At 52.6% G+C, this 26,812-nt stretch overlaps 1 protein-coding gene and 1 long non-coding RNA gene across 3 annotated transcripts; one reads left to right on the top strand and one right to left on the bottom strand.

Annotated features, from left to right (window-relative positions):
• Positions 1-3,110: 3,110 nt before the first annotated feature.
• LOC311599929 lies at positions 3,111-4,710 on the bottom strand. Its single transcript, XR_014780065.1, has 2 exons — positions 4,655-4,710; positions 3,111-4,475 (listed from the first exon to the last, which is right to left on the bottom strand). It is a non-coding gene; the product is annotated as an uncharacterized lncRNA (long non-coding RNA).
• A 57-nt stretch (positions 4,711-4,767) lies between these two features.
• LOC311599923 (ATPase family AAA domain-containing protein 3A) lies at positions 4,768-26,743 on the top strand. Of its 2 annotated transcripts, XM_084786047.1 has the most exons (16): positions 4,768-5,063; positions 10,328-10,404; positions 11,521-11,622; positions 11,935-11,994; positions 12,774-12,843; positions 14,012-14,177; positions 14,822-14,891; positions 16,355-16,510; positions 16,966-17,022; positions 17,176-17,301; positions 17,390-17,514; positions 18,205-18,256; positions 18,598-18,668; positions 19,902-20,069; positions 21,050-21,158; positions 26,058-26,743. In XM_084786047.1, exons 1-16 carry the CDS (start codon positions 4,862-4,864, stop codon positions 26,205-26,207), a joined length of 1,761 nt encoding a protein of 586 aa, XP_084642173.1. In that variant the 5' UTR covers positions 4,768-4,861; the 3' UTR covers positions 26,208-26,743. The 2 variants fall into 2 exon arrangements, with proteins under 2 accessions (XP_084642173.1, XP_084642172.1); XM_084786046.1 differs by lacking the exon at positions 19,902-20,069.
• The last annotated feature ends 69 nt before the right edge of the window (positions 26,744-26,812 follow it).

Below are 26,812 nucleotides of genomic sequence, written 5' to 3'. Positions count from 1 at the left end.
AACTTGTCCAAATAGGCCCAGATAAGGAGGGCATGAATTCGAGTTCGGACCCAGTTGATGGGATTGGAAAATCCCAGAATGATCATTCTGGTTTTCTGGCGTTGCTGGGGCTGCTCCTCGCGCTGTAGCTCGCCTAGGACCAGTGGGGCTGGAGGACGATGGGGGATGGGGGGAAGGGGAGGATGGGAAGGTGAAGGTGGGAGGTAAAGGGGGGGTGGCCCAGGGACGCAGCTCCCAGCTTGCCCAGCCCCAAGTGCAGCGAGGGACAGGCAGCACATGAGCCCAGGCTGCACAAGCTGCAAAACTCAGTCAGTGACAGCCTCACCTCGGTGGAGTCAGGTGGCCCGAGAAAGCAGGGGCAGAGGCAGAGGCAGAAGGGCCATGTTTGTGACCTTTCAATAAAAGCAATCTTTAGCCGGGCATGGTGGCGCAGGCCTTTAACCCCAACAGTCCTCAGTTGGTCTTCCCTGGGTCCTGGGGATGCGCACACTTACATGCTGCAGTGACATTTTCCTTCCCTTTTCTCATCCATGGGAATGGTGTCGTCCATAGCCTCTTATTCCCCCTGGGAACCCTCTGAGAAAACCTCTGGCCTCTCTGCCTGGCACCTGACCTGAAATGTAATTTGTTTGTTTGTTTTTTGTTTTTGTTTTTCCAGACAGGGTTTCTCGAAGTGTCTTAAACTTGTTTATCTTAACAATCAAGTTTGGCCTAAAATACCCCTTTGATAATCAGTCCAAATAGCCAGGGACGGTGCTGTACACCTACAGTCCCAGAGGCTCAGCAGACTGAGTCCAGGAGTCTGGGCTGTGGTGAGCTGTGCCAATCAGGTGTCCTGCATTAAGTTTGGCATCAACAGCTCTCTTCCCAGGGGCATCCTGGCAATCAGGACCCAGGAAATACCACAAAACTCGCAAGAGATTTATTGGGGAGGAGGAACCCAGGACGGTGGCTGCAGACAGACAGGGCTTATATAAGATTTCTTGAGGGGGAGCTGGGGGGAAGTGGACCTTTCTAGGCTTGCCTGAGATTGGACGAATATGTGGCCTGACTTTTAAGCTCAGGTTAGGGCTTTTTGTTTTGTTTTGTTTCCTTCTCTGAGACAAGGTTTCTCTGTGTAGCCTTGGCTGTCCTGGACTTGCTTTGTGGACCAGGCTGGCCTTGAACTCAAATCAATCTGCCTGCCTCTGCCTCCCAAGTCCTGGGATTAAAGGCATGCGTCACCACACCTGGCAGGGATTGGTGGGTTTTCTCTGCTTTTATCCTACACACCTGACCCTCTAGAGGGGCTGACTTGGGGGCCACCCTAAGCAGGTAACTGTTTACATAACCACAACTTTCAAGTAGGAGTATAAGCTACTTCACTGATAATGAAGCTTGGGTCCATGACCGTCCTGAGCCACCGCCACAGATCTATCATGTCTGAACCACTGCATCTATTTGAGCTGGATGCCCCACTGTGGTAGAGCTAACAGGCTGGGGCCTCACTCTGGAAGGCCGGTCTGGGCAGGATTTTTTTTTTTTTTTTTTTTTGGTTTTTCGAGACAGGGTTTCTCTGTGTAGCCTTGGCTGTCCTGGACTCCCTTTGTAGACCAGGCTGACCTCGAACTCACAGCGATCCGCCCGCCTCTGCCTCCCGAGTGCTGGGATTAAAGGCGTGCGCCACCACGCCCGGCCTGGGCAGGATTTTTATCTATCCTCTGCCCTGGGGTGGCAGGAACGGGGCACAAATGCCGGTGAGAGTAGACAATAGGCCTGTGAACGACCTGTGGTGACTGAGCATCATGGGAACTAGAGAGTCCTTTTGGATACTGGGTACAAAGAAAGGATGGAGGGATTGGCAAACTCTGAGTCCCAGCAGCAGGCCGACTACATCACGTTTGTGGGTGAGAGCAACAGTGGTGGGAACGCTCTGAGTCCCAGCAGCAGGCCGACTACATCACGTTTGTGGGTGAGAGTGACAGTGGTGGGAACACTCTGAGTCCCAGCAGCAGGCAGACCACATCACGTTTGTGGGTGAGAGTGACAGTGGTGGGAACGCTCTGAGTCCCAGCAGCAGGCCGACTACATCACGTTTGTGGGTGAGAGCGACAGTGGTGGGAACGCTCTGAGTCCCAGCAGCAGGCAGACCACATCACGTTTGTGAGTGAGAGTGACAGTGGTGGGAACGCTCTGAGTCCCAGCAGCAGGCAGACCACATCACGTTTGTGGGTGAGAGCGACAGTGGTGGGAACGCTCTGAGTCCCAGCAGCAGGCCGACTACATCACGTTTGTGAGTGAGAGCGACAGTGGTGGGAACGCTCTGAGTTCTGTTCTTCCTTTACTTGTTGTCCATAGGGCGATTCTGTTATAAGGGTCTAGTTAACATTAGTGGGTAGGACAGTCTATAGCAAACTGTCAGGTATAGAGTCAACTGCTCTTTCAGTGTTAACAAGCAAGCTCCTGCTCTCTGGGACAGGGTCTTGCTATATTGCTCAGGCTAACCTGACTCCTGCGTTCAAGTGATCCTCCCACCTGTTTCAGCCTAATACTTCAAAAATGTATTTAATTTTTAAAAAAGGTTTATTTATTTATTATGTATACAGTGCTCTGTCTGCACATATGCCTGCAGGCCAGAAGAGGGGGCACCAGATCACATTCTAGATGGTTGTGAGCCACCATGTGGTTGCTGGGAATTGAACTCAGGACCTCTGGAAGAACAGACAGTGCTCTTAACTGCTGAGCCATCTCTCCAGCCCAACATATTTAATTTTAATAGCATGTGTGTCCATGTCCTGTTGGGTACCTGAACCTGTGAGTTGAGGGGCTTCAGGTCCTCTCGAGCTGGAGTTACAGGCAGCTGGGAGACACCCGGTGCTGTTGCTGGGAATCAACTCAAGTTCCCTAGAATAGTAGCCATTTCTCCAGCCCCGCACTTTTCAGAAAGTTGAAAAGTAGTCAAGATTCAGAATTTTATGAAGAGCCGGGCATGGTAGCTCTCGGGAGGCAGAGGCAGGAGGATCTTTGTAAGTTTGAGACCAGCCTGGTCAACAAAGCGAGTCCAAGACAGCCAGTGTGGTTACACAGAGAAACCTTGTCTCACAAAACCAAAACAAACAAACAAACAAACAAACAATCCAGACTTTTATAAAGGATATGAGTTTACCAAATGCAGCAAAAGACTAAAAGGTGTGTGGCCTCTCAAACTCTGACCCATCCTCCTTATCTATCCAAGCTCAAAGGTGGCTGCCGTGAGAGGTGTGCCTTGTCCACAAGAACTTCATGGTCACCAAGTGACATCTGGCTTTTACTAGCAAACCCATTTGACTTTGTTGAGAACAGGGATCACAGGTAGAATTATCTTAGAATTTTAAAATTAGGATGGGCGGTGGTGGCTTACACCTTCAATCCCAGCACTTGGGAGACAGGCAGATTTCTGAGTTCAAAGTCAGCCTGGGGCTGGAGAGGTGGCTCAGAGGTTAAGAGCACTGCTTGCTCTTCCAAAGGTCATGAGTTCAATTACCAGCAACCACATGGTGGCTCACAACCATCTATAATGAGATCTGGTGCCTTCTTCTGGCCTGCAGGCCAGAATACTGTATAAATAATAAATCTTTAAAAAAAGAAAAAAGCCAGCCTGGTCTGCAGTTTGAGTTCCAGGACAGCCAGAGCTACACAAAGAAACCTCTCTCGAAAAACCAAAAATAAGTAAAAACAAAAACAAAAACAAAAACAAAACAAAACAACCCCCCCAAACCCAAACAAAGAAACAAACAAAAACTTAAACTTTACTGTTTTCAGTCACTTAAAATTATCTTCTGCCCAGTGGGAAAAATCAGTCTATATAATTCTGTGAACTCGAACAGTTTTTTCAAAAAGCCTGGAACCAACACGCTGACTTTGGAGATTGGTGGGGCTCCCTAGTGACAACCACCTCTGTCCCTGCTAGTAGCTTCCTCTTGCTCAGAGTTTAGGTCATCCAGCGCCTGGGTCCAGAGCAGGCACAGGGCTAAGCAGGTTCTCAAGGACCACTCACTGGCTAAAGACCAGAAGCCTGGAACGCCAGCCCTCTCCTGCTCTAAGGTGTCGTGTACTCTCTGTGGGCTCTGGGCGTCTGCTTGGCTTTCAGGCTTGTACCGCAGGGCAGCAGGCTCAGCGGCCGCGGCGGGAACGAGCCAAGGGGCTCAAGGCACCGCACAAGCAACAGCAGCCGCAGAACCGTGGTGCAGGACTGCGAATCCAGGCCCAAAGCAGCCGAGGGGTCACAGCAGGGGCGGCGGGCGGCTTAGGGGCGCCGGGGCCACCTCTTCTCTCCTGCCGGCAGCCTGGCTCCGGGTTGCCTTAACGGGGGGGCATCGTGCTGAGCCCCGCCATCTCCGCCAGGTGTTCCCTTCTTCTGCTGCTGTCTGGTTCGGGACCCACAGAGAAGAGTTCCGACCCTGCGTGCTGTCTCTGATGTTCCGAGGCTACTATGGCTGGAGCGTCTCCATAGCTGCCTATAGCAACAGATGTATTATCTGAACGACCCCAGGCCCACAACAACAGCACCACTGCTAAAAGAAGAGGGAGTTTCCTAGGACGAAGGCAACCCTCCCACCCGTCGGCGCTCCCCCCGCCCCCCCCCCCCAAATAAAACTCCAACTTTGTTCCTATTTGCCTGGCAGGAGCTCCGTACAGTTACGCCTCCTTAGACAGCTTCGGCAAATCGCGCCGCGGCCGCACGCCTCGGCCCTCCTAGGCTTCCGTCGTTTAGGAGGAAGAGGTGTGTGTCGCGCCTGCGCAGTTAGTCGCGCCCGCGGCGCGTGCAGGCTTGCCAGTCCAGCCCGCGAGTCGCTCCCGAGTCCCGGCCACCGAGGGCGCGCGGCGTCGCGCACCGAGGATCATGTCCTGGCTTTTCGGCATCAAGGGCCCCAAGGGCGAAGGCACAGGGCCTCCGCTGCCCCTGCCGCCCGCGCAGCCTGGGGCGGAGGGCGGCGGCGACCGTGGGGCGGGCGACCGGCAGTCGCCCAAGGACAAATGGAGCAACTTCGACCCGACCGGCCTGGAGCGTGCGGCCAAGGCGGCGCGGGAGCTGGAGCACTCGCGTGAGTGCGCGTGCCGGCCTGGGAGGGCCGAGGCCCCGGGAGGCCCCGGCTGCTTTTGCGAGTGTTGGTCCTCCTGGTGTGCTCGCTGCTCTGGCTGCATCCCCACCTTTCAGGCGACCTGAACGGGCCCCGCATTCATGTGGCCGTGGCCGGCCCGCGCCTGGAGACCCAGGTCCTGCTCCTCTCTGGCTCCTGGCGGCTGTCAACGCGCAGAGAGGCGTTTAGAGGCGCGGGAAGCGTGCGGCAGTGCCGGCCTTGGTCACTTCTGGGCTCTTGCTTGTCTCCACGTGGTGCAGGCCAAAAGCCCGTGCCCAGATCAGGAGATCCAATGTTGTGGTGGTTTATAGTAAATCGCCCACTTAAACAAGGGGAGCATTTTTGAAAAGCGTTTGGTTGTTAGCAAGAAGGTAGTAAGTAGATTTTTGTGTTTATTATCCGATAATAGCATTCCACTGTGGACCGTGAGGAGGAGAGGGTGTAAAGGTTGATCCTCCGTAGGCCAGATGTGAGCACTGACTGGACTTGACAGTTTGTGCCAAAATCTAATACAAGTTTTGGTCTTTGGAGACAGGGTTTCTCTGTGTAGCCTTGGCTGTCCTAGGCTCTCTTTGTAGGCCAGCTGGCCTCGAACCCACAGAGATCTGCCTGCCTCTGCCTCCAGAGTGCTGGGATTACAGCTGTGCACCACCACACCCAGGTTGTTGTTTTAAGGACTGTATAGCCCTGGCCGGCACTGATGCAGACCAGGCTGACAGAGAAATCGGAGAGATCCACCTGCCTTTCCCCCCTGAGTGCTGGGATCGAAGGCATGTGTACTAGGAAGTATGTGGTGGGGCTGTATTGCAAAATAGAAATGATGCCATGCAGCAGATCCATGTGAGAGGTTTTATTAGGGAAGGGAATACAGAGTCTCTGGGGACACACCAGGGGAAAAGGGCCGGGAGGGGGGCAACGGGAGTAATTCCCTTTTATAAGTCAGCCTATCACATCCACAGAAAGTACGCGCATGGCTTAGGAGACCTGGCTCCTGCTGGCTGGCAGTGACACGTTTCCGTGGTGGCTTTGGGGTTGCCTGTTTACTAACATTCTTCACTTTTGGTTATAAAAAAAGAAGAGCCAGAAGAGGGGTGATGGTGAGGAGAGGCAGGATGGGTGAGGCTTTGCTCATCACGCCACTTTCTGCTGATCAGGGGCATTGTCTCTCACAGGGTGCCGCTGATCCTCACCATCAGAGCATGTCTGGTTGTTAGGACCTGGCTCTGTGGTCATGGGCCAGTAACCCTGTAAAAGCCACTGATTAAAGGTTTGATTAGAGATCTTTTGAGTCTGGTGTTGGAATAATGTGGAGAAGTTAATAAAGTTAAGAACAGCAAGATCAGCTGGGCGTGGTGGCGCACGCCTAAATCCCAGCACTCTGGAGGCAGAGGCAGGTGGATCACTGTGAGTTCGAGGCCAGCCTGGTCTACAGAGTGAGTCCAGGACAGCCAATTAAAAAAATAGTAATTAAAAAAAGAACAGCAAGATCAGAAAGATGAGCAGGCGGGGTGGGGGGGGGCGGGCGGGCCGTGTCCAGACCGGTAAAGTCCATTTCCATACGGCACTTCGAAGGTCCAGGGGTTAGAAGCCCCGGGCTGTTCCCTTCACTTTTGGAGATCTGCCTGAAGTCGCTGAGTCTTATCTTTTTCTTGACCCTACTGGTTGACATAAAAGCAGCATTCCTCTTGGAGAACGACAGAGACCACCCTTTTCAGCCGTAAGGAGGTCTAGTCCTCGTTGATTCTGGAGTACCACAGCAGCCAAAGAGTCGATTTGTCCCTGAAGAGTTAATATTGTCTGAGCCACTTGCTGAAGGTCCTGGACAAACTGAGAAGAAAGCTGATAACATAGGGTTAGGGAAGTGGCCAGTCCCGCTGTCCAGTCCCGCTGTCCCAGTTCCGATACCCACAGTGGTTCCTGCAACAGCCAGGAGGGGCGCAGTCTCAACTGCTCCCTTATCATGTGGCTAGTGAGTCCACAGCTGGGGTTGGTCAGGGCTCCTCTGCATGTGTTACCCCCGACTTGGGGGAGAGAAGCACCAGTGTGCAAACTCCCGACCAGCCAGCAGGTAGACGATGGTAGCCTGAGCACCACAAAGAACCAAGGTGTTGTGAGCGGTAGGGCCCTGGGGCTGAGATGAGGTATCAAGGATTATGGTTTTGTTGCAGTCTAGGGAATTTAACGTTCCTACAGAACATGTCCCAGGTGCCTTGAGGCAGTTTGCCGTGCCGAAGAGGATGATATGCATTAGGGCAGTTGATGAATGGCGAGGCGAGATTATCCGACAGGATCACGGGGAACGCTGTCAGTGGCAGTTCTGAGCTGGTCCTAGGAGGGACACACAGCCAGCAATCTGCAAAGCGGCCAGGCTGAGTGATGTTAAGGGGCTTGTAGGCCCTAGGTCAGAGTCTGGAATAAGAGACTGAAATGACAGGTTTGTATTGTTTGGGAGGGGGGCATGTCAGGCAGTGACCTTGGAGGAGTGATTAATCATTTTCTCCACCTTCTTCTCCATGTCGTAAGTCTGGGTGATTGGGACATATTTTCTCTGGATATGAATTGTGCTTATTGTGAGTTCAAGTGTGTAGCTGCGGTAGAGTTTACCAGTGATGCCAGTTTCCCGCCTGGGATCCCATGGGTCCTGAACGTAGAGGAAGAGGGTCTTCTGTGCTGCTGTGTGGACCCGGCACGACCCAATGGGCAGCCCCCATAAGTGTCTGGTCCTTCCCTGCAACGGCTTTCTGTTTGGCCAAAGAAGAAGCAAACAAAAATTCTATCAAATAAGAGCGAGGGATAGATGTGGATGTGATTGCGATTTCAACTGCTTCTGTCAGCTTTCCACAGAGCAATCCCCAACCATATTTGGAGAGACTGTTATGAATGAGGGTTTCTTGAACATCGAATCTCCAAATACAAGGGCTGCCCTGGACAGAAATAGACAAGACGGGGAGGAGGGAAAACACATGTCCAATCCAGTGGAGTCGGACACAGCTGCTAGAGTGAAACTTCGTTCTTCCAGAGTAGGACGCAGGGCGCTTGCTCTTGACGTCCTCTGGAGCTTTAGGGAGCAGGGTCCTTTTGGCGTTGATCTGTAGGAAGGGGCACTACTTACAGAGGCTTGGTGCGAGAAAGGTGAATCCAGTGTGGGATGCCTTCCAGTTTAGCAGCTGTGGGTGTCACAAGAATTAGGGGAGAGAGTCGAGGGGCGTTGATCCAGAGGAGAGAGAGGGGTCTGATCTCCAGTGTTGACAGGGGAGGGACAGGCCAGTGTGTGGGCGTGGAAGTGGTGGCCAGACACACCCCTTGGCTAGTCCCACTACCACAGGCTGTTGCAGGTTATGGGGAGCCGTTCTAGCCCTCTGGTGCATCCTGACTACTCTTGCTTGCAATGGCTCTCCAGGCCCCTGCACTGGCAGCCCTGGAGCGCTTGCACAGAACGTGCAGTGCTGTGGCCTCTACGATGTCGTAGCAGAGCTCTCTGGGCCAGCAGCACCTTCTATCAATTGTACCCATCTCTTGTAGGGGAGTCTCAGGTGGGCACTAAGCCTGTTGTGTCTTTCACAAGAAAGTGGACTCAGACGTTAGCTCAGCTTACCAAAGCCACATGAGGGTTAAACAGCGGAGTTGGGATTTGGTGCAGCTTGTTGGACTGCGACACCTTGGTTCCTCTCCTGTGCTGAGGTGAGGCTCCTAGGGGTGTTGCTCTCCTCAGCCCTTTCCTGTCAGACACAGTGTCATGAGGGTCCCCACAGTCTTCTCAACACTTGGGCTCAAAGCTTTACTGTTTGAATTGGTGTAGGGTGGGCCTTCCTGCTCTCTCTCCTAAGGTCATTGAGGACCAGGGAGTCTAGGAGGGGATTGGCTTGGAAAGACTTTCCCTGAGCTCTGACATTGTTGTCCATTGGTGGAGTTCATGCAGAACTGCAAGTTCTGTTGAGCCATGTGCCATGGTCATCTAAGCCTGTGAAATGTTCTTACTGTGTTGCCTCCTGCCCGAGGCCACGCCCCCTCCAGGTGCTCGGTCCACTAACAGATACAAGGTTTGGGTTAATGATAGACAGTAACATGAGGAAGTTGTTGCTGACCTTGAAGACTTCAGAGACATAAGAAAAGCCATGGGATCGGAATGTAGGGGTTAAAGCAGCAAGCCAGGGACCTTGTCATATTAAGTGAGGGCTTCTTGGTAATCTTCCTTCCCATGGTTTTCTGTGGTAAGGAATTTTTACAATAAGGTATCAGTAATGGAAAACTATCATGGAAAATCTAGAGGCGTGATGCTTAGGCCTCTTTGGAGTGTACTAGAAGTAAAGGTTTTCCCACTATATCTAAGTATTGAAAACATGAGTGCCATCTGACACAAAACACAGAAGATATTTATACCCAGGGTGCATTGTCTGGTGTCTGATTCTCACTCATCCTTTTGTGCCTGTATGTTTTACATCATTCATGGTTACAGATGTGGACACCAGACAGGGCTCTGCCTCTCCTTCCTCCCTTCCTTTCTTTTCCTTGTTTTTTGAGACAGGGTTTCTCTGTGTAGCCTTGCCTGTCCTGGACTCACTTTGTAGACCAGGCTGGCCTCGAACTCACAGCGATCCGCCTGCCTCTGCCTCCCGAGTGCTGGGACTAAAGGCGTGTGCCTCCACGCCCAGGTCAAGCTCTGCTTTTCCAGTGGGAAGGTGCTGACATGTTATTGTTCCACAACCCCGTACTGATGAGCGTGTGGCTGTCTTGCTGGTGGAGCTCTTGGCACTGTGATGTTCCCTGGACCCTGAGCTCTTACGCTCTCACACGCTGTCCCCTCCCCCTTGCCAACGTCCCATGTATACCAGGCTAGCCCCAAGCTCACTGTGCAGCTGAGGGTGGCTTTGAGCTCCTGATCTCTGGCTTCCACCTTCAGAATCCTAGGGTTATGGGCGTGCACACTAGGCCTGATTGTGTGTGGGGCTGTTGGCATGCTGGGCAAGCTCTGTAGCAACTAGGCTGTATACCCAAACTCACCAGGCTGTCTGCTGGAGATGGAGCAGCAGCTCTGAGAGGGGCGGTTTTTGTTCTGGGACGGGTAGGCGAGTGAGGCAGGCTGAGAAGGCAACACACACGCTTCAAGATTGAGTGTTGTGGTTTCTCAGAAAGCCCCTTGGCATGAGTGAGAGTTTCCATCTCAAGCCATGCAGATAGTCCATTGGCAGCATGCTAACACCCTCCCTCTACTTTCCTCTTCTCTGCAGGCCATGCCAAGGACGCACTGAGTCTTGCACAGATGCAGGAGCAGACATTGCAGCTGGAACAACAGTCTAAGCTCAAGGTGAATTGTGGGCTGGTGCCAGGATGTGTGAGAGAACCGGGCAGACTATGGACGTGGGCAGGGGCAGGAGGCTGCGCACGCGGCTGTGACCCTGAGTAGAGGGACGTGAGAGGAGGGTGTAGGTGAGGAGGCTCTGGACCTCTTCACGGCCGGGATCTTTCTTGAAATTCTTTGTTTTATGTTTATTTCTTGTTGTTGGTTTGACGTAGGGCTTTTCTTTTGTTTCTGTTTTTGGATACAGGGTTCCTCTGTGTTGCCCTGGCTGTCCTGGAACTCTCCCTGTAGACCAGTCTGGCCTGGAACTCCTAAAGTGCCTCTGCCTCCCAAGTGCTGGGACTAAAGGCATGTGCCACCATTGCCTGGCTCTGCCTCAGCCTCTGAAGTGCTAGGATTACAGGTATATGCCACCTTGTCTAATTTTTACTTTATTTCTCTGCACTCATAAGAACTTGAGTACAAGTTGGGCTTGGAGCTGGGCTTGTTCATACAAGCCTTTAGTCCTGGCACTCGGGAGGAGGAGCAGGTGGATCTCCATGTTCCCAGACAGCCTGGCTACAGAGGAAGGTTCAGGGCTACACAGAAGAAACCTTGCCTTAAAACGTAAACAAGAACAGCCGGGCGTGGTGGCGCACGCTTTTAGTCCCAGCACTTGGGAGGCAGAGGTGGGCAGATGGATGTGAGTTTGAGGCCAGCCTGGTCTACAAAGTTATTCTAGGACAGCCAAGGCTACACAAATAAACCCTGTTTTGAAAAACCAAAAAACCAAAAACCAAAACCAAACAACGAAATAAACAAGAAGAACCCTTGATGCTAGAGTTTTCAGTGAGCATAGCTCAGGCCGTCCTTAGTCCTTATCTGTTGTGCAGCACAGTTGCAGCGTGAGCTCGGGGTAAGGGAGTAACATCCTGATCTGTCTGGGCCTGGTCTTGTCCATCTGCCTAGGCCTGTGAGCCCACTTGGGGGTTTATGGGTTCTGTGCAGGCTGTTTCTCAGAAGTGCCTTGTGCCTTCCCCTAGTCATAGAGCAGCTGGCATGGCCTTTGATGCTGCCGTTGTGTAGTCTGCGGCACCATGGAATGGTGTGTGAGTGTGAGTCTTACACAGGTGTGTTCTGCAGGAGTACGAAGCTGCTGTGGAGCAGCTGAAGAGTGAGCAGATCCGAGTTCAAGCCGAGGAGAGGAGGAAAACCCTGAGTGAAGAGACGCGGCAGCACCAGGCCGTAAGCACACAGGAGACCTGGGGCAACAGCAGTGGGGGCGGGGCATTGAGATGCCACTGGGGTCTGCTGGTGACTGACTGGCTGAGGTTTGCTAGGCGGTGGTTGTACTGAGACCTGGATCACTGTTGTAAAAATAACCCCAAGACCCACAGACTGCTTGGCATAGAGCTATTTGCAGCTGCATGTTTGTGGGCGCTCCTCCGCAGCTTACCTCAGCAGCCATTCCTGGGTGGTAGCTCCAGATCATGTTCTCTTTACCTTCTAGTGGCTTCTGCAGCCAGAGTGTGTCTTTACCTCTGTCTTCTTCCCCAGAGGGCCCAGTACCAGGATAAGCTAGCTCGGCAACGCTATGAGGACCAGCTGAAACAACAGGTAAGCAAGGCATCCTCTGAGAGACATTCACTGCCCTTGGCGTAACATAGGAGACTATGCAGCTGAGTTCCTGGGCAAGAGGTACAAGTGTTGCTGATCCTGGACTAATTTTTTTAGACATTGGTAGGCCCTGGCACGTTCATACTCACGGGCCTGTGTACACATTGGATGTGCCAAGACACACACCTAAATGCAGAGACATGCTGGACATCAGACGTGTGTGTAGACATGTCCAAGCACATACCAGCCCATGCACATAACCTCTTTTGCTTCCACAGCAGAGGTGGGTTTTTTAGTTACCGTTGAGAGTTCTTGCTAGATAGGCACCTGTCTAACCAGCAAGGTCAGTGAATGGTGGAGGACAGCCCAGTCCTTAGGTGAGTCCTTATATGTCCCTGGGCAATCCAAAGCCTGGATAGGCCTCCTTCGATCCATGCTGGCTCCCTGCTATGGAAGCTCATCAGCCTCAGGTGTATGTTCACTAGGGCATCATAGCTTTAATCTCAGTGGGCAACGATCAGAACTCTGTAAGAACCATGGCGAACCCTGGTGAAGCAGCTGTAAAGGCTGCTTCTGCCCCAGCAGGTGGGGCAGCTCTTAATGTCTGAATGTCCTGGCTCTACATCTGCATTGGAGTGTACCAGCTAGAGCCCCAAGAAAATTGGGGTTCCTCAGGTGGGCAGAAACATCCCTGACTCAGAGCCACTGCAACTTGTTGCTTGGTTTAGGTTGTCTTTCTGGTTTTTAAAAAGCCTTTTACCTTTCCTGTGACTTCTCAGCAACTTCTGAATGAAGAGAATTTAAGGAAACAAGAGGAATCTGTGCAGAAGCAGGAGGCCATGCGGCGAGGTAGGGGTCCCCAAAGGATGGGTGGCTTTGGTGGGCATCCTAACCTTAAGAAATGCATCCACAAGCCAAGCGCGGTGGCGCACTCCTATAACCCCAGCGCTCGGGAGACAGAGGCGGGTGAGTCAGTGTGAGTTTGAGGCCAGCCTGGTCTACAAAGTGAGTCCAGGACAGCCTGGGCTACACAGAGAAACCCTGTCTTGAAAACCAAAAAAATAATGACTACAAAAAAAAGAAGAAAAAGAAGAAGAGGTAGAGAAGCCACCACAGAGGCTCCCTGAGATCCCAGCCGAGGACTGCACCCACCGCTGCAGCGTGTGCTGTCACCCCAGACCCCGCTGGATGGCTTGGTTCCAAAGAGCTCACTCTCAGCAGCTTGGCCCCCGGATAGCAAGTTCTGGGACAAGTTGATCTGGATAGGAGCGTGGTCTGTGTTTAGCTGCTGTGGTAGAACTTCATTCATCATTGGGCCAACCTGTCAGTTCACACATGTGTGTCCCAGTTCAAGGAACATTTTGTTTCCAGGAGTCTGTCAGGAAGGGTTTGAGGCAATTTGTTGGTGTCATTGTGCAGTGACAGTTCATTGCTTGGTGTTTAGTTATTTTTTTGTTTTGTTTTTCGAGACAGGGTTTCTTTCTTTCTTTCTTTTCCCAGAGCTGAGGACTAAACCCAGGGCCTTGCGCTTGCTAGGCAAGCACTCTACCACTGAGCTAAATCCCCAATCCCTCGAGACAGGGTCTCTCTGTGTAGCCTTGGCTGTACTGGAACTTGCTTTGTAGACCAGGCTGGCCTTGAGCTCAGCGACCTCTGCCCCCCATGTGCTGAAGTGTGCGCCACCACGGCCCGGCGGTGTTGAGTGCTTATTGCTGACAAAGAGGCACATGTTATTGCATCTTACGCCTTTTCTGGTATTTTCAGAATAAGTAGGCTTCTGTTTTGCTTACCCAGATTTTTGTTTGTTTTTAAATATGTCCTCCTAAAGGTGGTCCAGGCCATTTAAGGGCCCTCGATCTGCTAGGTGGGCTTGCTCTGCAGTCAGGGCTGTTTACTATGACCCTGTCCTGGCCCTGACCCATGCAGCATTAAAGTGTGTGTGCACATGTCAGCAGTGTGGGCAAGGGCAGGCACAGCATGGGCTCACGGCCACTGTGCTCGCCTTCTCCTGGGGCAGCGACTGTGGAGCGAGAGATGGAGCTGCGACACAAGAACGAGATGCTGCGCGTGGAAGCCGAGGCCCGAGCGCGGGCCAAAGCCGACCGAGAGAATGCTGACATCATCCGGGAACAGATTCGCCTCAGGGCTGCTGAGCACCGCCAGACCGTCCTGGAGTCTATCAGGTAAGGACACAGCCAAAGCCTAGTGCCTGTGTCCAGCCAAGCTAGTGAGTCACTGGTCACTACAGGGGAACCCTTCTTCATCCACAGTCCTGAGTCAGCTCTTTAGCACCCCACCTCAGCAGACTTGTCTTTTAAGACTGACCAAAGAGCCTTAAAGGGCCTCATTAGTTCCTTTCTTTCTTTAATTTCTTGCTTTTTTTTTTTTTAAGATTTATTATTATGTATACAGTGTTCTGTCTCCATGTACACCTGCACACCAGAAGAGGGCATCAGATCTCATTATAGATGGCTGTGAGCCACCATGTGGTTGCTGGGAATTGAACTCAGGACCTCTGGAAGAGGAGTCAGTGCTCTTTTTTTTTTTTTCCTTTTTTCCTTTTTGGTCTTTTTGAGACAGGGTTTCTCTGTGTAGACTTGGCTGTCCTGGACTCACTCTGTAGACCAGGCTGGCCTCGAACTCACAGCGATCCACCTGCCTCTGCCTCCCGAGTGCTGGGATTAAAGGCGTGCGCCACCACGCCCGGCTAGGAGTCAGTGCTCTTAACCTCTGAGCCATCTCTCCAGCTCCTTGATTAGTTTCTTTTCTTTGACCTTCTCCAGCCATGTGTCTCACCTAGAAAGTCATGTGGCTTTTCCCCATGCAGGACAGCTGGCACCTTGTTTGGTGAAGGATTCCGTGCCTTTGTTACAGACTGGGACAAAGTGACAGCTACGGTATGTACTACCCTGTGTCCCTAGGGTGAGCCTAGTGGGCAGCTCTGGGGCACAGTCTCCACGGTCTTCCCTGTAAGGTTTAGTCCTGTTACCTGCTGGCTCTGGGGATACCTGGTATTTTGCAGATATACTCAGCACTGGTGGGCCAGCACAGATCAGGCACAGGAACTGCAGCAACTGTCTTTAAGAACCACAGTAAGGGACCGGGCATGGTGGTGCACGCCTTTAATCCCAGCACTCGGAAGGCAGCGGCAGGCAGATCTCTGTGAGTTCGAGGCCAGCCTGGTCTACAAAGTGAGTCCAGGACAGCCAAGGCTAACACAGAGAAACCCTGTCCCGAAAAACCAAAGCAAAACAAAACCATAGTGAGAAATAAATAAATAAATGAATGAATGAACCATAGTGAGACATGGTAGAGTATTTGGGCTAGGAGGTTTTCAGACAGTTCAGTCTCATCTTAATCCATTTTATGTTGCTCTAACAAGGTACCCAAAGCTGATTAACTTAGAAAGCAAGAAGGAGATGTAATATGAATAAATTAATAATTAAGTGTATATATATATATGGAGAGAGAGAGAGAGAGAAAGCAAGAAGGTTTATCTGGGGTTGGAAGTCATAGTGTTGCCATGACCTTTAGGCCCACTTTTGAAGGTTGTACAAACCCTGCAGCATTTCATGAGACCACTGCTCAACACGTACATCTTTGAGTGACAAATCACACATAGGTGTGGTAGTGGCAGCACACCTTGAGGCTCAAACTTCTAACTCTTGCCCAGATGGAGGAAGGGGCCAGAGCTCACTTTCCCCTGTCCTTGGGGGAATGTAGGGATAACTTTTTATCTGGCTTTTTTCTTTTTTTCTTTTTCTTTTCAAGACTGGCTCTCTCTATTATGTAGCTCTGACTTATGTAGCCCTGGCTGTCCTAGAAATTACAATGTAGACCAGGCTGTCCTCAGACTCACCGAAATCCATCTGCCTTTACCTCTTCCGTGCTGGGATTAAAGGTGTTTGCCAGCATGCCTGGCTATCGGGCATTTTTGGTAGTGGATGTCCAGCCCGCTCCTCAACTCCCTGAGGCAGGAGGTGGCCTGCAGAGTAGGAGAAGGGCTGTGACAGCTACAGTTCTTCAGGGTGTCGTAGGCACTTGTGCTGCGTGCAGGCGTGACGCGCTGAAGGCACAGTGCTTTTTATTGTTCAGGGTGCTGAGGATGGCTTTTAAAGGTGTCCATGGTTTGTGGGTAGCATTGTTTTCCAAGAATGAAGCTTAACTTTTCAGTGGTAGGAAAACAGTGGTGTTGTGAGAGTGCTAATGCTGTGCCTTTGCTGTCGCCTGAAGTATGCAAGTGAGATTGCGGCTCCAGCCAGGGTCCGGCACGGGCCGCCCTGAGACCTTAGCTGTTCCCGGGGCACAGGATGACCTGTGGGGCAGAGGTGCATTGTAGACTGCTGTTTTTCTGTCCCAGGTGGCTGGATTGACACTACTGGCTGTTGGACTCTATTCTGCCAAGAATGCTACTGCAGTTGCTGGTCGGTATGTTGAGGCCCGCTTGGGAAAGCCGTCCCTGGTGAGGGAGACCTCCCGCATCTCAGTGCTGGAGGCATTGAGGCATCCCATCCAGGTATGGCCACAGTAAGACTCAGCCGTTCCACACCCTTGCCAGGTTTCTTCCTCTATCACAAGCAAGTCGTGTGCATTTTCTCTGTCCTCTCCCTTTTACACAAATGATGGTTGCCTTCTCTTTGGTGCCGGCATTGGTGTTTTCTCATGACTGTGCTATCTCGTTGCATGACGGCCCTTGGGTGTGCTGTGGCCCTTCATGATCCGAGCGCGGGGTCTGTCCTGATGTAGAAGGTGTGAGTGCAGCTTAGGCTGAGCTGCTCTCTGCTCTCTCAGACAGGCCTGTTCTCTGTGATGGCTGCAGCTGGGTCTTCAGATAATCAGTGCTTGGGAAGATAACAATATATAGTACAGAGCTGATCAGCCACCCAGTCCCCCCAGCTTTGACACTGGGGTCTTGAACTCTGTGCTTCGCTGTGCCTCTGTGTCCTACCAACTGAGATGTGCCCCCCACAGGTCAGCAGGCGACTGCTCAGCAGACCGCAGGATGCTCTGGAGGGCGTCATCCTTAGCGTGAGTGGCTGTGGCCGCTGTGGTTTTTTGGGAAGCCCTGTGGGCCCCGGGGAAGGGAGTTGGGCTGCTGTGCTTGTGTGGCCTTTGTGCTTGTGGCTTTGGGGTCCTTCCTCTCCGGAGGCCAGGCTCCCCAAAGCTTGTCTTGCTCTGCAGCCTGGCCTGGAGGCACGGGTACGCGACATTGCCATCGCCACAAGAAACACCAAGAGGAACAAAAGCCTGTACAGGAATGTTCTGATGTACGGGCCACCAGGGACTGGCAAGACACTGTTCGCTAAGGTAAAAATACCTGACTGCGAAGGTAGGACTGGGCTCTGCTAGGCAGTTGTTACAACGTCTGCTCTGTTTCCCTGCCACTCACAACCAGAAACTCGCACTGCATTCGGGCATGGACTATGCCATCATGACCGGCGGGGACGTGGCCCCCATGGGGCGGGAGGGCGTGACTGCCATGCACAAGGTCTTCGACTGGGCGAGCACCAGCCGACGAGGGTGAGCCTGCAGCCCCCCCGCATACGTAGGTTGTAGCCCACCAGGTACCTAGCTAGGGCCCTGATGTCTCCCTACTGCCCCGTCCTTCAAGTTGCATGGGAGTCCATGGATGGGCTCTTCTGGAGACAGCTAGGGATGGGTGCTTATGCTGAAGGTCCGCCGGAGAAAATGTCCTCCTGAGGGTAGACACGAGGCTTCGAGTTCAGGGGTGCTGCCAGTCAGGTGTAATTACTGCTAGGAGCGAATGCCTGGCTCAAATGGGGAGGGGGTGGACTAGGCCACCTTGACTCTGTTGAGCTCTCTGGACGTTGGTGAGAATGTCCCAGCAGCCCCTGCAGTATGGCATGGTCAGCTGTGTTGTCCCGCACATCGCTGCTATGCCTTGCTTTGTCCTCTCCAAACTTGGAGGACCACTTCTTCCTGAGGCTGAACGGGCACTTCTCCGGCCTCACTGTGGGTAGGAGGAGCATTCGGCCCAGCATTTGCCATCAGAGCTGCACTTAGGGTTCTTGGAGCTGTGAGCTCTGTTTTAACTGGGTCAGCGTGTTAAGAATCCCTGACAGCAAGGCCAGTGCTGTGTGAGGCAGCTTCTAGGGGTATGCACTGTACTTCCTGTTGCTTCTGGGAGCTTCTGGATACTGGTTTGTGGTATTCAAGCATCTCCTTGCCTAACCACCCTCTGATTCACAGCCTCCTGCTCTTTGTGGATGAAGCAGATGCCTTCCTGCGGAAGCGAGCAACTGTGAGTGCTCTAGAACCCTATCTGTGGAAGTTGGTCAGAGCTGCTGCTATAAGCAGTCTAGCAGAGAACCCGCCTAGAGGTTGCTGTGCCCTAGAGCACAGAGGGCTAAGGAGGCCTTTGTGCTGTGTAAGCCGAGGCTGCTGCTCAGTCTCTTTTCCGTCTAAGCTTGGAAGTGGGGTTGAAGCAGGGTTTGGAGATGCTGAGCATTCACGCTCACTAACCACACTGCCTGCAGTGGTCCAGTCAGCAGGACTCCAGGCTTGTGACCCTGCCTCTCCCTCCCACCATGTACAAAATTGCTCCTTGGCCTGGAGACTGATGCTGAGTCTTTCTTTCTTTAGGAAAAGATAAGTGAAGACCTCAGGGCTACTCTGAATGCATTCCTCCACAGGACAGGACAGCATAGTAGTAAGTAAGTGAGTCCTGCCCCAGCCTTATGCAGAGTACTTCCTGGCATTGTTACTCCTGGCCCTTACGAGAGAATTAATTGACTGACGTACCATCTGCTGAGGGGCAAGGGCACAGTGCCTGGGAAATGCCTTCGTGTTCCTACCTGGGGAGCGCTCTTAAAGGCCCATTTCAGAAACGCAGTATGAGACACAAGAAAGTGCTGGGTCAGACCCTGGACACACGGCCACCCCCAGTTTTAGCTTTATCTCCTTCCTCTGACACCCAGCTGTCCTTGTGGAGCTGAGCTGAGGCTTTCCTGTGACCTGAAGATGCCCAGGACTGCTTTTGGGTCACCAGCACCTGGGCCTGAGCCCAGACTGTCTGCTCCTCCTGAGAGCACATCCCATACGTGTAGAAAGAATAGAGTCTTGGTCTTTATCTAGGACACTGGGACTGGGGTAGCATCTAGGCCTAACCTCAGTTTGAGCTATCTCCTAGGATTTTATCCAAAAGCCACTGACAGGGTCAGTGCCTGTGGTCAGACAGGTTTCTTTCTGCCACATCCCTCACCTGTTCTTAGCTTGCCCATCACCAGGGCAGAGCCCAGCCCGCTAGTAAGTACCTGGCCGTCTATCACTAGGGGAGAACCCAGCCCGCTAGTAAGTACCTGACCGCCTATCACTAGGGGAGAACCCAGCCTGCTAGTTAGTAAGTACCTGGCCACCTATCACTAGGGGAGAACTCAGCCTGCTAGTTAGTAAGTACCTGGCCGCCTATCACTAGGGGAGAACCCAGCCCGCTAGTTAGTACCTGGCCGCCTGTCACTAGGGGAGAACCCAGCCCGCTAGTAAGCACCTGGCCATCCTATTCATCACAAATATCTCCTTACATGCTGTGGCCATGGCCTGGCGTAGGACCATTGGAAAAGGTGCTTTGAGGCCAAGAATAGAACCTTAGAGTCTTGATTGTTCACAACCTTGATTGTGGTTGTACAAATGGGCCTGGTGGGCCTGGGTCTTCTTGGGTGTCCTGAGTTAAAAAGCTGCCAAGGGCTAGAGGTATATCCAGTGATTGAACACTTGCCTAGCATGCTTGAGTCTGGACTCAAACCCCATCTCTAAGAAAAATAAGGTCCAAGAAGGAGTTGCTGCCAAGTTACATCAAGCTATGCAGCTTACCTGAGGAGGCTTAAAGACCCTCTGCCCCTGATGGCCTGTGATTGGACAGGCGCTCAGTATGCACTTTGTGGCTGCAGGTTCATGCTGGTCCTGGCCAGTAACCAGCCTGAGCAGTTTGACTGGGCCATCAATGATCGCATTGACGAGATGGTCTGCTTTGCCCTGCCACAGCGGGAGGAGCGAGAGCGCCTGGTGAGAATGTATTTTGACAAGTATGTCCTTAAGCCGGCCACGGAAGGAAAGCAGTAAGTGTCCAGCCGCACAGGGCTCATCTACCTGGGGTTTAGGCCACCCGTGTGGAGTCACATGCTGTACATGCGTCCTGACGGATGGTTCTGTCATGGGGACCTCCAGCCATTCCTGTCGCTGAGCCCTGGGTATCAAGAGAATGTGGCACCCTCTTAAGTTTACTCTGAGCCTCTTGTGCCAGGCTTGGAAGCTGCTAATTACCACCCACAGCTGTTGATTGAGGGACATGGCTTTCTCCTGGCTGGTTGCATGCCCTAGTTCCACTCCTGGAAGCAGCTCGGCAGCCCTGTCCCGGACAGGATAGGGAGAAGCCACTGGAAGCTTCTCTGATGAGGAGGCCTCAGTGCTAGCACGGCCCCTCACTGTTGTGTCTGGTATACTTCCTGGGCGTCCCACCAGCAGAGGCTGCTCTGCTTTCAGTGGTCTCCTGGGGCCCAGGCTCGTGGCATCCAGACTCAACGTCCTGACCTGAATCCCTCCTGCTGTTGCCTTTCACTGTTGGTCTGCTGTTTCCTGTGTGCCCAGCCCCCACCCCAGCCTCAGTTATTCATGTTTCTTGTATTCTGTGGCTTTTGTTGGATGGTAGTGCGGGGCTTTTCGCTTAACTGTTCTTTTCCTTCCCTGGAAATCTACCTGCCCTGTTAGCATCTTATCACTGGCTGAGTACTTAACTGTCCCTGCTATTCGGGTGCTGATATATAGGGTTAGGCTAGGCCCGGTGAGGAGAGCGGAGGCAGGCCGGGAGAATACAGCCCCACCTGCCAACCCTGCCTGCGTCCAACCTGAGCCCGAGGGGAGGCTGGGGTACCTGGCCGAGTTCACCTCATCCAACTAGGCCTGTGCAAAAAAGCCCACCCCTGGTGCCCAGGTGGGGCATGTGACAGCGTGATGTTGGGCAGCCTGGCTCCCCCATCTCCCCAGCCCCCTTTGTGTAGAGCCATGGCAGCCCAGACCCACTTGGGAACTCTTCCTCCAGACGCTTGAAGGTGGCCCAGTTTGACTACGGAAAGAAATGCTCAGAGGTGGCCCAGCTGACGGAGGGAATGTCAGGCCGGGAGATTGCTCAGCTTGCTGTGGCATGGCAGGTGAGCTAAGATCTGAATTCATCAGGAAGTTTTATGTCAAAGGATGTTCTAAGCATGGATAGGCATGTGGCCCTTGGTTCTGCTAAGACCCCCTCATGGGAGCATGGGGTGATACTGTCACTGGCACAGCATGTTCTGGAGCACTGTTGGCCTTAGGGGTAATGTCAGGGTACTAGGACATGTGTGTGAGGGTCTCTGGGCAAGTCCAGATCAGCAGATGTGTGCTTCACGCGTGGATGTGCTTAGATATCTGACTTTTTAGGACAAGTTCATGATCAAGTTGAGCAAGGAGCAGGAAGGGCCCTTCTGAGACTAGGCAAGGGTGTTGCCTACTTTTTAAACTCTTTTATTTGGCGTTCCTTAATGCCTCTACCTTCCTTCTAGTATGCCCCCCACCCCCAGTTAGGAGAGAAAGAAGATTGGAAGGGAAGGGGGGGGGACATAGACCTTTTTAGACTTAGTTCTGGCAGCTTAGAGTCACCAGGTTCTTTGGGAAAATACCAATCGGTATCCAACAGTCCAGCAACAGCGAACAGCAAGTGCAGCAGGGCCAACAGTCAGCCTTCTGCCTCCTTCGTCCTTTTCATCAAAGCCCCATCCTCTCCCTGGGCTCTCGTATTTATATTCCCCCAGAGTCCCCAGAGTTCTACTAACTCCAGCTGGCAAAGGTCACGCCCCTCTCTGAGCTGCACAAGACTGTTACCAGCTGGCATAGACCACGCCCCACATGAGGCAGTTATCAGCTGTGGGCAAACTAAAGCAGCCCAGTATCCTACACTTGGGATTAAAACAAAAACATGTTTACATAACATAAACCAAAACCTCCACTACAAGGCACTGAGGGCACATAGTGGCTTTTTGTTTTGTTTTGTTTCGTTTTTGTGTAACAGCCATGGCTTTATAGGCCAGGCTGTCCTCAAACTCACAGAGATCTGCCTGCCTCTGCCTCCTGAGTTCCTAACCCTAAAGACATGCACCACCACTGCCCGGCAGCAGGGAACTCCCACAGCAGGGCCAGGGCAGTTTAGGACTGTTAGCCCCTGATGTTGTAAAGAGAAGCCATATTGATGGGATGGAGGGTGCTGTGGCCACCTCAGCTTTGTGCCAGCTGTCTGTAACCAGATGACTGCTTTGGCAGTGCTTTCCTGGGTGTGCATGGGACGGTCCTGTTTGGGTTTGGCCTTTGTGGTACACTAAGGATGTTAGTGGTCTAGCCAGCTAGCCTAGCTGCTAGACAGCTCACATTGAGGATATCGCCCTCCTCTGTCCTTGCTTGGGGTCTGTTTCCATGACAACGGTGGAGTACAGGCAGGCCAGCACAGTGCAGGTGGGTTGTCTTCCTACAGTTCCGGAGGGTGAAGTACAAAGGTCAGGGCCAGCACGGTCAGCTCCTGAGGGGACTTTCCTGGTAATAGAGGCTGGGGTCTTGCTGGGTCTTGCTGGGTCTGGTGCATGAGTTCCAAGGGCCAGGGACCCTTTCCGTACTGCTCTGAAGGGTGATCTCTAAATCTACTCCCTATGAGGATGTCAGGCTTTTGGCCTGTTAAACGTTACGGGTGATACACCGAGTTCATCCCAGCAGGCACCTGGCTCACACAGCCTCCACCAAGACAGCTCATCTCTCTGCTTAGTGCATTGTCAGAGTAGCGAGGGAGAGCTGGGGTGCTCCCTGAGGATCCTGCAGGCAAGTAGGTCAGAGTGACTAAGGCAGGGTCGCCTAGGCTGTTCACAGGAGAGACAGAGCTACCCGGGTGCTGCCAGTCGAGCAATACCACAGACCTGGATGGTAGTGTTGGCATTTACCCTGTCGCCCATGGGACGTCTGCACATCACACAGGCCCTCCTTGTTCTGCAGCCTCTGTCTTCCATGCATCTCAGGCTAACACAGGTTCCTGCTTTGCAGTCGTCCCTTCTAGGAATTTGCCGTGTTCAGACACACACAGACCGAGTGTCCTATCTTAACCATCTCTGTGAAGCTTCCTTTATACTAGAACAGGCTGGCCTTGAGCTCTCAGAGATCCACCTGCTTCTGCTTCCCCAGTACTGGGATTAAAGGCGTGCGCCACCATACCTGTTATCTTTTTTTTTTTAAAGATTTTATTTTATGTATATGAGTGCTCTATTTGCATGTACACCTTCAGGCCAGAAGACGGCATCAGATCCCAGTATAAATAGTTGTGAGCCACCATGTGGTTGCCGGGAAGTGAACTAAGGACCTTTGGAAGAGCAGCCAGTGCTCTAAACAGCTGAGCCACCTCTCCAGCCCCACCTGTTGTCGTGTGTGTGTGTGTGTGTGTGTGTGTGTGTGTGTGTGTGTGTGTGCGCGTGCGTGCGTGCGCAGGCTTGTATATATGTCTGCATACCATGTGAGAGTCTGTTAACCTACAGAAATCACGAAAGGGTGGCAGAGCCCCCGGAACTGGAACTGGAATTGCAGATGCGGTTGTGGTCCACCGTTGTGGTGGTGTGACTTGACCCTGGTCCTTTGGAAGAGCATCCAGTGTTCCTAACGCTGCCGCTCCTTCACCCTGGAAGTTGTGGAGTTCTTGTTCTTGAATTGTAGGAGCTCCTCTCCTCACCTAGTGTAGCTATTAACCTCTTACCAAGTGTTTCTTCCAGTGGGTAGGTTGTCTTTTTATTCTGTTGGTCATATTCTTTTTTGATTGTTGTCCTGAAATTTGCTATTTGACCAGGCCAGCCACAAATTCATAGAGAACTGTCTGCCTCTGGCTTGTGTACAAACTTTTACATTTTTGTGGAGTCTGATTTATCTGTTTTTTCTTTTTGTTGTCTTTCATGTCATTTTAAGAAACCACGGCCAGGGGTGCAGTGGGGATGTGGGGAGGCAGGTGATGGTCATGTCTGCCTAGTATGCACAGCCCTGGGCTTAATCCCCAGTATCATAAAAGACAGATACTGAGGTGCTTTCATGGTGTACAGTTGAGAGAGTGCTTTGTTGAGATATTGTCTCATTTTGTAGCCCAGGCTGGCTTTGAATGCTTTTAAATTCTCCTGCCTCAGCCTCCCAGTATGGTGATTACAGACATGTTCCACCAGGCTGGCCTTAGGCTTTTTTTGGTCTTATTTGAGACAGGTTTCACGAACTGGGCTGGCCTGTAGCTTTCAGTGCTTACACATCAGGTTCTGATCGAGGCCTTTGCAGCCGTGCGCACCAGGACTCTGGGCTGTAAGTTCAGTGCTGGCTGCCTCTGGCTTTGACGGTGATGGTGATGGTGCACAGCTGGATGGTGCTTAAGGAAGGTCAAGAATAATTCTTGTGTGTATGTGTGAGCGCCGGAGTGTCTTTATGTGCGTTACATGCATGCCTGGTGCCTACTAAGGCTACAGAAGGCATGAGGTGGGCAGTGGTGGCACACACCTTTAGTTCCAGCACAGGCAGGCAAATCTCTAAGGCTTTACAGCCAGCCTAGTCTACATAGCAAGGTCTGGGCCAGCCAGAGTTATAGAGAAAGAGATATTGTCTCAAAACAGAAAAGAATACATTGGCTCCCCTGGAGTTACAGGCAGTTGGGAGCCACCCAGTGTTGGTGCTAGGGACTGAACCTGGGTCTTCTGGAAGAGCAGCAAATACTTTTAACTCCTGAACACTCTTTACTCATTTTTTACAGTCAAGAAATCCTGCCTCAGTTTCATGAGTAGCTGGGACTATAGGCATACCTACTTAAACTTAAAACATTTGAATAGTTTTGGATTTACAGAAGAGCTGCAAGATAGAGCAGAGGTGGCCATCCGTGCTCTTGTCTTGGCAGGCTGTGAATGTTCTGTTTCATAGCATTGTTTGCACACGCGTGTACAAACACACGTACACGCACCTTGGCTTGCTTGTAGCCCAGGCTCCAGCCAGGAGTCTGTCCTTCTGTGCTTTTCCTGACCTCAGTTACTAGGCTGACTGGGTGAGCTGTCCTCTGTTGGGTCCTTTGTAAGGTGTAGCCACTTACAGCTGTCACTCTGTCCATCCATTCAGGGCTCCAGTGCAGGCACCTACCTTGCTTTTGGCCTTGGGTGAACTCCAGCTGGGAGAGGTATCCGTGGCTTCCAGCCTCCTCTCAAATTTGGTGGTCTAGCTCTAGGGTCGTCTTTGTCCCCAGCGAATCCATACAGGGTAGTGGACCATTGTTCCTGGTGCCCATTATGGTCACCTCCTCGTAGGTGATGGTGTCCTGGCAGAACTGTCACCTGACTGCACACTGTCTGTCTCTTTAGGGCAGGGCCTGGTTCCCTCCTGGGCAGTGTCTGTGAGGATCCCTTTGCTCATCTTTAGTGTTTTCTACACCTTGCACCGATGCCTTTTGGAACATGATCTGCTTCCAGCAGAAAACCAGCAGGAGTGTGAGCCCTGTGGGCCCTGCCACCTTATAGTGCCACAGGGTACAACTTGACTGCTTCAGCTCCTGCTGGCTGGTCCTGGAGTGCCATCCTCAGGGAGGATAAGGAAGTGCGGGCCATGGTCAGACAGTGGGAGGAGGGCAGGTATCCAGAGAGTGCCACTGGCTCTGATTAGAGGGACTTGTACCAATATCACACGCCCTGAGGGTGGGAGCCTGGTGGCTGCAAAGTATGCAGCCGTATAGCCTGACCTGAGGCATTCGCTGTGTGAGCTGGTGTTGCCTGAGCTAGGAAACAGAGCCAGAGTCACAGGGCCTGTGAGGTTCTGTGTGTGTCCTGCTCAGAGGGAGTTGCCTGCGTGTGTGCAGGGGAACAGCTCGGGCCAGTCATTGAGAGACTCAGCAGAAGCCGCACTGGGCCTATGGACCCAGCACTAAGCTCAGGCACGCCCACTGTGCTAGTGCCTGAGGAGGCCTCTGGGGCCAGATTGAGGGCCTTGGGCCTCTCTGTGTAAGCAGCCAACCTCTCCTTCTGTGCCCTCTTTCCTACCAGGCTATGGCATATGCCTCTGAGGATGGCGTCCTCACGGAGGCCATGATGGATGCGCGTGTGCAGGATGCTGTTCAGCAACACCAGCAGAAGATGCAGTGGCTTAAAGTAGAGAGACCTGATGCTGAGGCCAGCAAGCCAGTGTGTCCTTGACTCCTCAGCTGCTGAGCCACACCTGGACACCGCGTACACCTGCCCGGGGATGCCAGCCTCTGTGACTGCACTATTCCTCCCTCTGTCCTTGGCCTTTTTGGACTCTGTAAGAGACCAGCAGTGCCCTGATTGCCTCTGCCCAGCTGTGGGGTGCTGGTGGTGTCAGCTTCTCATGGGCGCTGGCAGAGGAAGGCATACATACTGCCTTCCTGCACCCCAGTACATGGTGAGACATGTCTACAAGCCTACATCAAAGAGAGAAAGCAGAGTGCTGGCACCACAAGCCGGTGGCTATGCCAGCAGCACGGAGCCTGCAGGGACCAGACTAAAGGCAGGAGGGGCCTCTGCTTCCTGGGCATTGCTCTTGCCATGCGTACATCTGTGCCAAGAACTGGCCCAGTCCTTACTTGGTAGGGTGGGTCTGGTGCTAGACAGCCCGTGGCTAGTGGTACCCAGGATTCAGAGCTGCTGCCTTCCCCTGGGCTCAATCTGGGCCGTTTAAATCCAGAACCTAATAAAACTGTGACTGATTTGCAGTTTGTGTCTTTGGCTGAGTAGAGGTCTGGAGGGAGGGGTTCTCATAGCCCTGGGACATAGGTCATGGA

The sequence above is a fragment of the Acomys minous genome (genome assembly GCF_964271855.1).
Source record: "Acomys minous genome assembly, chromosome: 6".
In the NCBI taxonomy this organism is placed as follows: Eukaryota; Metazoa; Chordata; class Mammalia; order Rodentia; family Muridae; genus Acomys; species Acomys minous.
Note: the sequence above shows the minus strand (reverse complement) of the source record. Positions and strands in the feature narration are given on the sequence as shown.